At 50.7% G+C, this 16,054-nt stretch overlaps 1 protein-coding gene across 3 annotated transcripts in view; it reads right to left on the bottom strand.

The window, feature by feature from the left end:
• The window catches only part of CFAP100 (cilia and flagella associated protein 100), a 42,878-nt gene extending 28,816 nt beyond the window's left edge, over positions 1 to 14,062 (bottom strand). Inside the window, exons 1-3 of one of the 3 annotated variants that reach the window (XM_030801639.1) lie at positions 13,770 to 14,062; positions 12,700 to 12,807; positions 785 to 865 (exon numbers count right to left, since the gene is read on the bottom strand). In XM_030801639.1, the coding sequence (XP_030657499.1) occupies positions 785 to 865; positions 12,700 to 12,748 (130 nt within the window). In that variant the 5' untranslated portion in view covers positions 12,749 to 12,807; positions 13,770 to 14,062. Of the gene's footprint in view, positions 1 to 784; positions 866 to 12,699; positions 12,808 to 13,769 lie in introns of those variants that run through there. The other 2 variants (XM_030801640.1, XM_030801641.1) reach the window with 2 other exon arrangements.
• Positions 14,063 to 16,054: the final 1,992 nt, after the last annotated feature.

Raw genomic sequence — 16,054 nt, 5'->3', positions numbered from 1 at the left:
GTGGGGAGAGAGGTGGGAGCCTGGGCCGTGGAGCACAGGCTGGGAGAAATGCTCACATCTGCAGACCTCTGCAGAAGGACCAGACTGGTCTGTTAGCCCAGGGGCAGAGCAGGAGACAGCAGGGAGTCCAGGCAAGGGAGGTCGGAGCCACAGTGCAGGTGGCAGTGATGCCCTGTGCAGGGCTACCAGGGTGAGGCACATGCAGCTAGCTAGCTACCTGCCCTCCTTCCTTCTAACGGTGGCAGCAGTGTGCCCTCCTTGTAGATCCTGATGGCCATATGGCAAATTTAGCTGCTGGAATGTGGGAAGACATTACTGCTTGGGACTTTTGGGAAAAATCCTTTCCCCTAGAAGGCTAAGTTGGCTGGAGGGTAGTTTTGCCCTTCCCTTTGTTACTTTTCTCTGCCTAGAATCAGATGCGCTGAGGCTGGAGCTGCAGCAGCCATTTTGTGAGCATGAGACACTCTTGTGGTTGAAAGCCCTAATTCCTTTCTGGTGGAGCAGAGAGACCTGGGGACCTGGTCACCTGAATGAGTTTATGGAATGCTGTTAGTGGAGCCTCAGGAAAGCCTGCACTTCCTCCCACATTTCTCATTAATAGAGGGAGCAATAAATCCTACTTTGTTTACGTGCCTGTTATCTCTGTAAACCCAATTCCTAATGGAAAGAGAAGCATTTCCTTCTGCCCTTAGCTCTAGAGACTTGGTCTGAGGGGATCTGGGGGCAGAGGGAGAGGAGTTGCCTCCTGCCAACTTGGACTTTAGCCTCCTAGCTTGAAGGTTACCTTTGTTTTTTCTTGCCTGTTTATTTGGGTTCTCTTCAGTGCTTGAAGAAGAGCTGATGTTCATGGATTCCAGGCTGTTCTCTGAGGAGACACAAAAGTGAGGGCTGCAGCAGTGACTCCCCTGGCCCATGAGAACTGTGAACGCAGCCTGAGGTGGGGAATGTCTCAGACACACAAGGGCTCAACCTCAGCTCCCTCCCCTGTGAGACTGAGGGCTCCATATCCCAGAGATCACACTGACTTTGCTGGGAAGTTGTGAGAATTGTGCAAGAAAATAGCCTGAGAAGTCCCTAGCACCTGTGCCTGGTGCACAGATGTTTTGTGCCTCCCCTTTCCCATCCTTCAGTGTGTTCCTTAAGAGTAGCAGTGCAAGGCTGTTTTACAGATGGACATACTGGGACCCAGGGAGGACAAGGACCCCAAGCCTCTGACCCTGGCCTGGCCAGTGCCTTGCCTCCCAGGGGCTTCCTGCAGGACTTGGATGGAGGCCCCTAAGACCCCACCTCCTCAGGGAGCTCCCACCCCTATCCCACTGTGAGGAGTGGCCCTTCTGACCAAGCTGGGAAACTGGGGTTGTGCTGCCTGGAAGCTAGAGCCGATTTTCTCCGCAAGGCCAGCAAGTCTCCTCCCCGCCCGGGGTGGGCTCTCCAGAACCCTGTTTCTTCAGGTGACTACTCAGGTGTTACTGCTGGGTCTCCAATGCCTTGCAGTTCTCTTCAGCTGATACCCACAGGGAAGGAGGCATATGGCCCGACACTTCCTCCACTCCCACCCAGGAATCCTTTGTAGCTCGGAGATCCTGGTCGGTGCCTGAGGGGCAGGGGCTGCCAGAACATGGTCTCTGGTGGGCTGCTCAGGGTGCCAGTCCTCCTGGGGTGGGATCGGGGAGGGGCTGTGTGGTCCCAGAGTGAAACAGTGAGCAGGAAGACAGGGTTTCTCATGAGATGGGGCTATGATACCAAGGCCCGGGCCCTGAGCAGATGGTCATGGGGTGAGGGAAGAGTGAGGAAGTTGGCGGGAGTCTTGTGGGACAGGTGGGAAGGCCAGGCCTGGGCTGAAACTCAGAGGCCTTCAGGGCCACACAGAATCCATAATGTATAGTTGGGGAGACAGAGGCGGTCGGGAGAGGTGAGGCTGGGGAGAACTCAGGGGCTCGGTTGCTGAACCATGATTGTCCTCTAACTATCTTAGTAGGCATGTGGTTACGTTTCCAGATAGAATTTAATTAACCATATCATATAAATCAGAAGATACCACTGTTGTTTAAATAGACCAAAACCCAAACCACATGAACCAAAACCCTATTAGAAATGAAAAAGCAATGGATCTGGATGTGGTCCCAGTTACTAGAGAGGCTGAGGGGGAGGATCCTTTGAGCCCAGGAAGTCAAGGCTGCAGTGAACCATGATCGTGCCACTGCACTCCAGCATGGGTGACAGAGTGAGACCCTGTCTCTAAAACAAGAAAGAATGAAAGAGCAATACACATACATAGCACATATTTCAAACAACACAGGTTTGACGTATTGATATGATGAAATAGCCTCACCTGAAGTTCTTACTACCTATATACATTTTATTTATTTATTTATTTATTTATTTAGAGATGGTGTCTTGCTCTGTTGTCCAGACTGGAGTGCAGTAGCACGATCTCAGCTCACTGCAACCTCCACCTCCCAGGTTCAAGCGATTCTCCTGCCTCAGCCTCCCAAGTAGCTGGGACTACAGGTGTGCACCACCACGCCCAGCTAATTTTTGTATTTTTTGTAGAGATGGGGTTTCACTATGTTGGCCACGCTGGTCTCGAACTCCTGACCTCAGGTGATCCACTCGCCTTGGCCTCCCAAAGTGCTGGGATTATAGGTGTGAGCCACCATGCCAGGCCAAGATTTTTGCAGCTCTGACTAGAAGTATTTTATGCACACATACACTTATATGCTCTTGGTTTTTCACTAAAAAACTCACCTGCTTACACACAAAAACAGAAATGAACCTTAAGGACATTACACTTAGTGAAGCAAGCCAGCCCCAAAGGACAAATACTGTATGCTGTCACTCACAGGAGGTCCCTAGAGCATTCAGAGGCTAAGTAGAACAGTGGTCGCCAGGGCTAGGGGAGGGGGAATGGGGAGCTAGTGTTCAGTGGGGACGGAGGTTCAGTTTGGGGATGAGAAGAGTTCTGAGATGGTTGGTGGTGATGGTCGCACAGCAGTGTGAATGTGCTCAATGCCACCGAACCACACATTTAAATATAGTTAAGATGGTCAATTTTATGTGTATTTCATCACAATTTTAAGACTTGAAAGAAAGTTTATCTGTGACCAGGCGTGGTGGCTCACGCCTGTAATCCCAGCAGGAAGGCTGAGGTGGGTGGATCACGAGGTCAGGAGATCGAGACCTTCCTGGCCAACATGGTGAAACCACGTCTCTACTAAAAATAAAAATTAGCCAGTCGTGGTGGTGTGCACCTGTAGTCCCAGCTCACTGGGAGGCTGAGGCAGGAGAATTGCTTGAACCCAGGAGGTGGAGGTTGCAGTGAGCCGAGATTGCGCCACTGCACTCCAGCCTGGGTGACACAGCAAACACAGCAAGACTCCATTTAAAAAAAAAAAAAAAGCCGAGCGGGTGGCTCATGTTTGTAATCCCAGCACTTTGGGAGGCCAAGGCGGGGCAGATCACCTGAGGTCCGGAGTTCGAGACCAGCCTGACCAACATGATGAAACCCCGTCTCTACTAAAAATACAAAAATTAGCCAGGCGTGGTGGCACATGCTTATAATCCCAGCTACTTGGGAGGCTGAGGCAGGAGAATCACTTGAATCCAGGAGGCAGAGGTTGCAGTGAGCTGAGGTCGTGCCACTGCACTCCAGCTTGGGTGACAGAGCGAGGCTCCATCTCAAAAAAAAAAAAAAGAAAGTTCATCTGTTCACGCACAAGTTTCATCCATACTTAGCCGAGTCCCTTGGAGGACGTTGGGGTTTTTTTCAATCATCTTTTGCAATTTCAGAATTTTTGTAATGGTTACTCTTATAAAATAAAATTTCAGAGTGCTCTAGATTAAGCCAAGGAGGAAGTTAAGCCCTGGCACCTGACATACGTAACCTGTTTGCAGTTCTGCTTCTTGGGGAGTAACCCTCCTCTGGAGGTTGCAGTGAGTCTAGATTGCACCACTGCACTCCAGCCTGGGCGACAGAGCGAGACTCCATTTCAGAAAAAAAACCTCATTGTCCCTGCTCTGTGAATGACGGGGAAAGACTGGACACCAGAACTCCTGCTTCCAATCACTAGACTTTGTTACCGATTAACTGCCTGTTTATTGTCCCATACCTAATTCAGAGCAGATGGCACCCAGGACCCCATGACAGTTGCATCTTCAGTGTGGAATGATAAATATACCCGTCCAGAGAGAAAAGGAACCCTTAGCGAGTCAGATCCTTGTAACGTGCAGGCAGCCTTCCATAGAAGGATGCTGAAATTCTGCTAAACTTCCCAAAGCTTTGTCTAGATAAACAATCTCAAACTTCTACACTTTGGAACATGGACTTTCATTCTCTGGATCTCTGATTACTGGGTGGCCTGTCCTCAACTCTGTGCTTGGAGAAACTCTAAACTTGATTCTGACTCTTTTGGTTATTTTAGCTTGATACTCTTCCATCACCAACTTCAGTGGGACTGCTTTCCCTACACCGGAAACTGTCACTCTAACAGGTCACAAAGGGCATCTCAGTTTTCATCTGCATTTCTTAATTAGGAAAAAACTGTGTGTCTTTTCGGATGTTAATTATCCATCTTCTTGCCTCATTCTGTTAGTATCCTTTGCCCATTTCTCTACCGAAATGTTCTAGTTTCTAAACGATTCTTGAGAACCTTCATCTATTACATTGCTGGACACTGGCTCATTTGTCAGAGCTGCTGAAAATAATTCTCCTTCAGGCAATTTGACTTTATCATTCATTTTCCTTGTATGAAAATTTAACTTTCCCTTAATGAAATGCTTTGGGGTTTAGTGTCTTGTTTAGAAAGGCATTCTGCCGCTGAAGTTTAAATATTTTTTAGAAAAAAAATATTGTGTTTTCTTCTAGTATTTTAACACAATTTAATTTTTTAACTTAAAAAGTCTTTATTAAAGTGTAAGTCTACTTTTATGACAATTCAGGAGAAATAGGAAAAGAATGAACTGGGTGTGAAACATTCTCATAAAAAAGGATACAATAGGCCAGGTGTGGTGGTTCACGCCTGTAATCCCAGCACTTTGGGAGGCCAAGGAAGGTGGATCACTTGAGGCCAGGAGTCCAACAACAGCCTGGCCAATATGGTGAAACCCTGTCTGTACTAAAAATACAATAATTAGCCAGGCATGATGGTGCACTTGTAATCCCAGCTACTCTGGAGGCTGAGATGGGAAGATCACTTGAACCCGGGAGGTGGATATTGCAGTGAGCCGAGATTGCACCACTGCATTCCAGCCTGGGTGACAGAGTGAGACCCTGTCTGAAAAAAAAAAAAAAAGAAGAAGATAAAATACACTCGACTGGGCACTCCACTCATGTGACATGAGTTCCGAGCATCAGAAGGTCCCTGTATCCTCTATCCATCAGAGTCTTTTGGGCTGTGTCCCAGGCCACTCTCTCTCCTTTCTTCCTGGACGCCTCACCAGTGCCCATGACTTCAGTTCCAGCCCCAGCGGATTTGCTGATGCCCTCACGTTTCCACCCACTCTCCTGACCTCTGGGCCTCCATCCGCAGCAGCCTCTTCAGAGTCTCGGCTGGGAGTTTCCCACAGGACACTGACACCTACACATCGCCAACTGAGCTCCTGGCCTTCCCCGTCCTGCGAAACCTGCTCCACCCCTGGCCTTGGCCATCTCAGCAAACAACACTGTGATGCACAGGTGTCACTGAGGAGACAAGGCATCCCCGACACCCTCTTCTCCCTCATTCCACACCCAGTCAGTCACCAGCTCCCACAGACTCTATCTCCTGAGGAGCACTGGACCCATCCGCCCCTGCCACCTGCACCCTCACCATCATCCTATTTGCTAGTTCTCTGTGATTGCCCCCACCTGGACTCCCCACAGCAAGTCTGGACTGCACCCCCCACCCCTGACCCCCCAGGCAGTAAACTTCTGGAGGGCAGGCATATTAACTATGCCTTTTACCTTCTCATTCAGATGCTTTGACCTCTGGGGCCTTCCTGAGCCTAGAGGACCTTCCCTTCCCTCCCCTCCCCCTAGGATTAGCCAATCCCTGGAGATAGAAAATGACTTGCCCAGAGCACATCTTTCAAATGGAAACCACCCAATCCAGAGCCCACACCCCAGCCAGAGCCTCTGTCAGTCTCTCACTCTCAGGACCACTGATCCCTGCCCTATCTCCCCAGAGCCAGGACCAGACAACCAGGGGCAGCCCTGTGCCCCAGAACCCCAAAACTATTCTAGCAAGTCAGTTCTACATCTGCTCACTCACCTCACCGGTCCTTCCTGTGATTCCACAGTGGAGGCTCCTGCCCACGTCCCCCTCTCCCTTGGGCTTCCTGGCCGACCCTGCAGCTTCCCCCGCACAGCCCTGCATGGAGCACCCCCTTCTGTCCTAGGGATCTGTAAGCAGCCATCTCTCCAGTGACAGTCATCTCCTGCTCTGTTGGCCTCACCACACTGAGCAATAATAAAACCTGTGTTTTAAACCAGCAGGAGCCATGTTTGTCCCATCCCTCACCACCCCCAGGACTGGGTTAGTGATGGTGCCAGACAGCGGCCAGGCCTCCTCAGAGTGGCATCTGCCTGGCCACAGCTGTGGGCGCTTTCTCAGGGTCAGGTGTGGCTTGGGATGCCGCCCTGAAGGAGGTGTCATGCCTGCCTTTCTGGAGTCCACATTCTGGACAGGCAACAAGCAAACAAAATAAAGAGAAGTGAGAGATATTCCAGTAGCTGGGGCAACCAGGGAGCCCACGGAGGAGGCACCATCGGAGCAGAGCCCCAAGGGGAGTGTGGTGACAGCGTGGGGTCATGGAGCAAAGCCTGCACGCAGAGCTGAAGAGGAGCCACTGGGGCCAGCATGGCTGGCAGGGTGTGAGCCTGGGGAGCACAGGGATGAGGCCCTTGGGAGCCACAGAAGGACCAGGGTTTGGCAGGGATGTTCCCCACAGAATTGGGCCACATCTCATCCCCACTCACAGGTCAGTGTCCTTCCCTGCAGCTGGGCACACCCACACCTCCCTCCATCCCCTCCTCCTCCCACCTGCTGCTCCCTCTCCTGGGACACTCTCTCTGGGCTGCCCGTCCCCATTATTCACCATCTCTGCTCAAATGTCACCTCCTCCAGGAAGCCTTCCTGATCCCCCTGTCTAAATGCTCCCCACCACAATCACTGAATCAGCCTCCTATTTCAGCACTGCTGGGAACCATCCTGTCTATTTAGTTGTTTACTTCACTTATTTAACAAATTTAAGAACACATTTTTTTATTGCAGTAACATACATACTATATATATATAAAAATAATACGATTTGCCATTTTATGCCATTAAAACTTTTTTAGTATGGTAGAATATATATAACGTAAAACTTGCTATTTTAATTATTTTTAAGTGTACAACTCAATAGCATTAATTACATTCACAATGTTCTACAACCACCACCAATATCTATTTCAAAAGCTTTTCATCACCCCAAACTGAAACTCTGTGTGCATTAAACAACTCTTCATCCTCCCCTCCCCAGCCCTGGTGGCCTCCATTCCCCCTTCTGTCTCTATGGCTCTGACTGCTCCACTAATTTATATGAGCGGAATCATACAGTATTTGTCTTTTCGTGTTTGGCTCATTTCACCAGCATAAGGTTTCCCAGCTCATTTGTGTTGTAGCATGTATCAGAATTCCTTTCCTTTTTGAGGCTGAATAGCACTCCACTGCACTCCACACATATTCTGTATCTGTTCCTCCATTGATGGATACTCAGGCGGCTTCCACCACTTGGCTATTGTGAATAACACTGCTGTGAATATGTGTGTGCTAATATCTGAGTTCCTGCTTTCCATTCTTTTAGGTACATATCTAGAAGTAGAATTGCTGGATCACATGTTAATACTGTTTAACTTTTTGAGGAACTGCCTATTTTTCTTTTCTTTCTTTTTTTTTGGGGGGGACGGAGTCTCGCTCTGTTGCCCAGGCTGGAGTGCAGTGGCACAATCTTGGCTCACTACAAGCTCCACCTCCTGGGTTCATGCCATTCTCCTGCCTCAGCCTCCTGAGTAGCTGGGACTACAGGTGCCCGCCACCACACCTGGCTATTTTTTGTGTTTTTAGTAGAGACGGGGTTTCACCATGCTAGCCAGGATGGTCTTGATCTCCTGACCTCGTGATCCGCCCGCCTTGGCCTCCCGAAGTGCTGGGATTACAGGCGTGAGCCACCACGCGAGGCTGGAACTGCCTATTTTTCTCAGTGGCTGAACCATTTTACACTTTCACCAACAATATAAAAGGGTTTCATTTTCCCCACATCCTCGCTAACACCTGCTATTTTTGTTTTTATTTTTTGATAGTAGCCATCCTAATGAGTGTGAGGTGGTATCTCATTTTGGTTTTGATTTGCATTCCCTTAATGACAGATGATGTTGAGTATCTTTTCTCCTGCTTGTAGGTCATTTGCATATTGTCTTTTGAGAATTATCTATTCAAATCCTTTGCCCAGTTTTGAATTGGGTTGTTTGCTTTTTGTTGTTGTTGTTGAGTGTTAGGATTTCTTTCTGTATTCTTGATATCAATCATTTGTCAAAGATTTCCAAATGTGAGCTAGTGTCAGATGAAAGTCTAGCTCTCATAAGAGTGGAGGGGGTGGGGAAGGACAGCCCTTGACCAACAGAGCTGGGAGGTTGCTTTAGCCTGTGGAGTTGGAACAATGGCCAGCCGCTGAGCTGGCCCCTCAGAGGCAGGCCATGGTCAGCAATCAAACACACAGCCCAATTTTTGGAGGACAAGATCCTTATTTCCCACCCTGGCACCAGCAAGCTGTACCAGGAACACAGGCCACCTTCTCCCTGCTGCCTGCTGCAGGCTGGAGGCTAGTACAGCTGCTCCAGGAAATGCTAAAAATTCACTAAAATGTCCCAGCCTCCTCATCAAGATCTTCCCTGCAAGCTGCAAGCATTTCACTAAACTCCAGAGTTTCAGAAGAGTTGCTTCTGATAATTCACGCCAGCACAATTGTTTCAAGGGAGGGATTCCCAGAGCTTCCTACTCTGCCATGACGTCACCCCTGTTGTCAGTGAGTGGCTTCATTTATGGGCTGTTCATTGCTGGTGAACAGAGACAAACTGGTTTTTCTGTGTTGGTCTTGTAACCCACAACTTTGCTGAGTTCATTCATTTGCTCTATTAACTTTCTTGTGGATTCTTTGAGATTTTCTATGTATAGGATTGTGACATCTGTGAATAGTTTTACTTCCTCCTTTTCAATCTGGGTCTTTTACCTCTTTTTTTCTTTTTCTTGCCTAATGACCCTGGCTAGAACTTCTAGTGCAATGTTGAACAGCAGTGGTGAAGGTGGGCATCACTGTTTTGCTCCTGATCTTAGAGGAAGAGCTTGTAGGCTAACAGGTTTTGACTGAGGCCTGTGATGTGCCAGGCTCTGGGGGGACAAATGCCGCTGCTGGATGGGAGCGAGACAGTAAGCAACACAAGTGAAGAAGGGTCAAGAGGCCAGAGGGTAGAACGTGCCACTGAGAAAATGAAACAGAACAGCAGTGAGGGATGTAGGGCAGGTGGGGCACCGCATTTTACCTTGTTTAGGGGAGGCCTCCCTGTGGAGCTGACATCTAAGTGAGCTCCTGTGGGGCGTGAGGGAGGGAGTCCCAGGGAAATCGGGGAGAAGAGCATTCCCTGTGGAGGACACAGCAGTGCCAAGACACTGAGTGGGAGTGAACCAGGCCTGGCCTGGCCAGGGCTGCAGGAATGGATGGAGCCAGTGAAGTTAAGAGCTGTTTGCTGAACTCTCCTAAATGCTCAGAGAGCAGGCACCTCCGTCTCATGGCCCTCTGTGCCCCAGCCCAGCACAGTGCCTGACACACGGTAGGTGCTCCATGAATATTAGTGAAGTGACTATGGGTCCCTGAGTGGCCTGATGTGGGCTGCATGTGTGGACGGCCCACTCTGCCCACGAGGCCACCAGGCCAGGCTTTGGATGTCCCAAGATGAAGGTTACATTACTGAAGACCATGTTTCTCCACACTGCCAAATTAAACTCCTGCCTCCAGCCCTTCGCATCCCTCACAGCCAGAACTGGCAGGAGGAAGGCCTGGCCATCTGTGGTTTGACAACCTCTCTAGACCACATGCCCTTCCTGAATGCTCCCATTGTGGGGGATGTGGACTTGAGAAGCAGCAGTGAGAGCCTGCAGGGCATCCTGGCCTGATACATGCGCACACGGCTCCTTCAGCATGGGCAAGCCTCTCCCAACCTGCTCCGCCTGGACTCTTGTACCTGGAGCCTGGTGTCTTGGGAAATACATTTGGCCGCGCAAGGAACAAACTCTCCACACCCACAGTGAGGCTCAGCCAGGGTTCTGGCCCAGAGGGACCAGCCGCTGGCCCCTCTCCTGGAATTGGCCCTGCACTGGGCTGGGTGCTGAGGTTATAGGGCCAGAGCTCTGGGCACTCCTGCAGCCTTCACCCCTGCCCGCCCTGACGGGGAGGCCTGTGGTCCACTCTGGCTTTCCCTGACTCTTCAGCCTGGCCAAGGTTTCCATCAGGTGCCCTCCATCCTCTGTTTCAGGGAAGAGGCCTTGCGCTCAAGGTCTCAAGGGAGGCTGTGGCCAAACCAGCCCCTCTGCCGAGGCTTAGGGAATAGCATTCTCATCACAAAAGTCATAAAGCTAGACACTGAGCAGTCTCCCTCTTAAATCCTTCCCGTCATCTAGGCAGAGGCCAATAGTCCTCTCGGGCCACAGGCCCTACCCAATTGGCCCATGCTGGCCTCCTGTCTCTCCCTTGAACACGCCACACCCACTCCCACCTCAGGGCCTTTGGGCCTGGCTGGCCGCCCAGAATGGCCTCTCCCCACTTGGCCTCCAGGCCCCTGCCCTGGGCCCTCTGGTTGAGGCTGGGGTCCTATCTGTACTTGGCTCAGCATCCCCAAACCTCTCACTCCAGGTGGCTCAGTGTCATTTTGGCCCCTACCTTTGTCCCAGCTCCTGCAGCTGACCCCAGGACACAGAGCTCAGCAGTCCTCTTGACTGGAGCCCCTGGCCAGGTCCCCTGCCCACCTTACCCATGCCAACCTCCCTGACCCACCTGACTCTGAGACCCCCGGCCCTGGGTGCCAATCCTGGCTCTGCCTGTCTGGCCTGGTTTTCTCACAAATGCACAGGCCCTCAATCAATCTCGAGGAATTACCAATGCCACAGGGTCATAGGGTACCCCAACTAGGCACTCCCCCCCATACCAATAAACAAATCAATATAGTTTACACATCCTTCAACTGTCTTGTGGTAGCATAATTATCTGCCTTGTTTTATGGGCATATTGAGAGTTAGTTTGTTATCTATAAACATTTCAAAGCCATCTTTTTTTTTAAACCCTATTCCAGCCTTTCTTCATTTTAAAATTTACTTTGGAGCAAAAAAAGAGAACGAGAGAGCCTGTGCATGCATAAGAGTAATGGTGGGGGGTCACTGTTTCTAGCAGCACACTTTCTGAAACAAGCTAATCACCCATATGAACAGAGAATTGGTTAATAAATTATGATACAGCCATACTGAAAGATTACTATTCTGCTCAAAAGCACAAAAAGTATAAGGGAATTCTTGATGTATTGATAAGGAACAGTCTCCACAATGTATGGGTTAATTTAAAAAATCAAGGTGCAGACAGGGTTTTCACTGTGTGATCTCCATGTAAGAAAAGAACAAACTTCATCTACACACATTTGCCTGTATGTGCACTGAGCTGGCAGCCTAGAAGAGACAGGTGACAGTGGCCATCTCTAAGGAGGGGGCACTGTATGCCTTTGACAGGGTGGGAGGGGCTTTTCACAATGAGGGGCTTTTAACACACTTTTGAATTTTGAACCACGGAATACTATGCCTGGTCAAAACCAAATTAAATTCCAATAAAAAAGCTGAACGGCCCCAGGTGGGCCTGGGCAGCCTCCCTCAGCATGGCCCTGTGTGAGATCCTGGCAAATGCATGCAATTCCACCAGGGCAGGCATGTTTCATCCAGGGCCTAGCGCCAGCTGACCACCGCCTTGGAGCCCAGCCTGGCATTTGTGGTCAGAGGGGTGCTGAGAGAAGCTCACCTTCATGGTGACACCTTCCTCATGGTCTGTTGTGGGTTGAATTGTATCATCCCAATTCATATGTTGAAGTGCCAACCCCCACTCTCTCAGAATGTGACCTTGTTTGGAAATAAGGTCTTTGCAGCTGTAATTCACTAAGCTGAGGCCATTCTGGAGTGGGGTGGGCCTCCAATCCAATGTGATGGGGTCCCTGTAAAACAGGGAAATTTGGACACAGACACATACAGGCAGAATTCCACATGGGCAGGAAGGCTGAGATGGGAGTGATGCTTCTACAAGCCAAAGAGCACCAAGGATTGCCTGCAAAGCTCCGGAAACTGGGAGAGAGGCCCGGAATGGGTTCTCGCTCAGAGCCCTCGGAGGGACCTAGCCTTGTGGACAACTTGATCTCAGACATCCAGCCCCCAGAGCTTGAGAAAACAAATGTCTGTGGCTCCAGCCCCTCCGTTTGTGGTGGTGCTTTGTTACAGCAGCTGCAGGGAACCCATATGGATTGTTTCAAGGGAAGTGGGCAGATCTATGACTCCTGCCTAGTGTTTGGTTTAGAGCCACCTTAACCCGTGAGGGAGCTGGACAGGCTCCGAGGCTGCCCCTGACCTCTGAGAGTGCCCACCCTGGCCCAGTACTTACTGTTATTGGTCATGTTCTTGGAGTCTATAGTGGACAGTATCTCAGACATCTTGGCTGAGGCCCAAGAGGTTGATGCAAGGCTTCTCCTCTTCTAAAGGAGATCCTCACCTGAGAAGTGACACAGTGCTTGAGCCTGGTGGTCCCCAAGCCCAGAGCTTCCTTCCCCCTAGGTGGCTGACAGCCACCAACATTTGCTGAGGGCTCACCTTATGGGAATACCTGCCTGCTCCCTGCCTCTCCCACCCGAGCGTCCACTCTCACCTCCTGGACCTGGCTCTAGCTGCCTACTTTTTCTGTGCTTAGAACACAACAATCTTGGCCTCAAGCCTTTACATTTCCGGCCTCCTCGGCCAAAAAATATTCTCTTATACCTAGCTGGGGGTGGTGGGCTTCCCTCTCTTCAATTCCGAGCTCAAATGTCGCCTCTTTAGAGAGACCTCTCACCATCCCATCCAAAGTGGTTTCTTCCTCCCCACCCCCCTGTGGCCTTTATTTTCTTCTCTGCAATTCCCACTATCTGATTATCACTTTAAAAATCCATTCGTTGTCTATTTCCCCCTAAAATGTGAGCTCCATGAGAACAGGGGGTCTTTTCTGCTCATCCAAGCTCCTGACATACGCTTGGCACTTCTTAACTTCATCCATTGAATGAATTTTCATTTTTGCAGGGAAGGAAGCAGAGATTCAGCGAGCTGTCCAAAGTCACACTCAGGAGGGGCTGCCTCTGGAAAGGGCCCCCACTCTAGGCTTGTGCCATTCCTACCGCATTCCTGCTACAGCTCCCTATTGGGTGAGCCTGGGGTTCGCAGGGTCGCCTCCTAACACCCGCGCTCTGCGAGGCCCCGGGCCACACAACAAGGCGCACAGGGATGGTAGGACAGATGGGGTGGATGGTAAATGGGTGTGTTTCAAGCAAGTGGCATGCGAGCGGGGAGCCTTGGAAGGCGCCTTGCAAGTCCGCTCCCGGCCACGCGCGCCCCTCGGGCCCTGGTTTCGCACCCCTGCCGCCGCCCCCACGCGCCCTCACGGACCCCGCGCGCCCCCTCTCCCCCGACCCCGCGCGCACCCACCGGCCCCTACTGCCCCGGCTCGCTCCGAAGGCTCCGCGCTGCAGTTCTCAGCTCCAGGAGCAGGGCTCTTGGGTTTACGTCTCCAAGGCAACCATTCTTCAGGCTGGCTGTGACGCCACAAAGGCCGTGACGCCACAAAGGCCGTGGAGGCTGGGCGCGTGAGGGCTGGGCCTGCGGGCCGCGGGACAGGGAGGGCGCGGGGCGGGGCTGCCGGGTCCGAGCTCTGGGCACGATGTCCTCCCTGACGCCGCCAGGACAGCACCTGGCCCAGCCCCGGGCCTGGTGAACGCGGGTTCCTTCCTCTGAGGTTCATCACTCCGCACTTGGGTTGGCTCCTTTCTTTCATCCTGATTGGTTTATTCGCCACGTGCCAAGCACTGAAGAGGGCGTGCAGGATGGATGCTTTTGGAGCAAAAATAGCCCTGGTTCTTTCCTGGGGTGGGTTCGCACTTTCTAGAGGGGCAGTTCTCAAAGTATGGTCTCAGGACTAGCAGCATCAAAAATGCTGGGAACTCGTTAGAAAAGCAAGTTTTCAATCCTCGCCCCACAATCAGAAACTCGGGGTGGAGCCCAGCAATGTGTGTCCTGACAAGTCCACGCCCCACCCCAGTACTGGCTAGGGTTGCAAAGCCACTGCTCTACGGAGCCAGCGAGATCCATGATAGTGGGACAAGCCAGAGGATGAGGCCATGCAGACCAGGGCAAGTTTTGAGCATCCAGATCCACCAGCTGCTTGAAGCCAGGGGCACCAGGATGTCTGGTCCCCCAGCTCAGGGATCCTGTCTCCCCACAAAAAGCAGCAGCAGGAGACCCCTCTGAGTTCTGAACATGTTCCTAGATTTTCCCAGTATCTATGGGGATTGAGAGATTGACAAAGGCTGCTTGGAGCTGAAAGCACAGTCAGTGACTCATTTTTTCAGGGACATTTAGGGGCTTCTGGTGGGGGGGCTCTGGAGCAGTCTGCAGCCCAGCAATGTAGTCCCAGTGAGGATCCCAGCTGTGCCAGGCTCTGCCTACGGCCTGTGTAGTGGGTGGGAAGACCACATCCACAACAGGAACTCCACTGGAGCTAGGAGTGGGAGTGAAGAGGAGCTCCCAAGATGGAAGGAGCAGGATATGAATCTTCGCTGGTAGAATAGTGTCCCAACTTGCAATATCCACAGTGGGCTTTGCACAAGGGAGGAAGAACGCTGTATTGTGTTAAGCCACATATGTGATTTGTGCATGTGCATATGTGTGCACGTGTAGTGTGTGTGTGTGCATGTGTGCACGTGTGTGTTTGTTACAGCCGCTAGGGTCCAATATGCTGAAAGACAAGTGGTCCCTTTACCCTTAGGGGAGAGGCTCCTTACACTGACATTCAAAGTCCTCAATGACCCGGCCCCAGCCTACCTCTGCAGCCTTATCTCCCTACAAACCATAAAAGCAGAACAAAAAGCTGTGCCTCCTATTTAGGTTTCAGCAAACCACAAGAAGCACTTCATGAACTGGTGACTCAAGTAGAAAAGCAAGTATTTTTGAAATGGTTTATCTAAATACAAGGTGCTCTAATGAGGCTTTTGGGAAGCTAGAACATAAGTGGCCCAAAGAGAACAAAGGTACCCAGGCTCCTGCCCATTCATTGTCGTCAACAGATCAGTTTATGAACTGTCATGAATCTCCCCATAAACCTTACAGAGTGTTTTCTATGTGCCAGGTACTGTTCCACGCACTTGACACCAATCCACCCATTTCACCTGCATGATCACCCTGCCTTTGCATGAGGTGCCGGTGTGGACAGAGCAGGGACACAGTGAGGCAGCGGATTCCGGCTCTGCTCTTACCTAGAACACACTGCCTCTCACCAGGAATCGTCCTTCCATTTTATGCAGTTATCACAGACAATGATGCACAAGCTTTGGGAAAAAAAACTCCACAAGTCCAAAGGTGTACTTCATAATAAAGGCAAGTTCTCTAGTCAGTTTGTGTGTTCTGGCCTTTGTTTTTGCTCTTGGTAGCTTACAAGGTTAGAAAGAAAACCACCTAGAAAATGTGACCTGATTTGGAACTTTTAGTCTTAGCCTAACAGTTCTAACTAGAAATACCATTTGCTGATTAAAAGCTAATTTTTAAAATCAGATGGGTGATTGGTGGAGCGATGGTGGCTGGCTGGCTGTGTGGTGAATCGTAGTGGCCTGTGAGCTGTCCAGCCCAGGCAGTGGGCATGTGGGTGCCTGCTTCAAAATCCTTCCAACATTTCTGTATGTTTGAAGCTTGAAAATCTTCATAATCAAACATTTTGGGAA

This window comes from Nomascus leucogenys, chromosome 21 (genome assembly GCF_006542625.1).
Source record: "Nomascus leucogenys isolate Asia chromosome 21, Asia_NLE_v1, whole genome shotgun sequence".
NCBI classification, from domain to species: Eukaryota; Metazoa; Chordata; class Mammalia; order Primates; family Hylobatidae; genus Nomascus; species Nomascus leucogenys.
The sequence above is the reverse complement of the archived record's forward strand: the minus strand, read 5'-3'. Positions and strand labels throughout refer to the sequence as shown.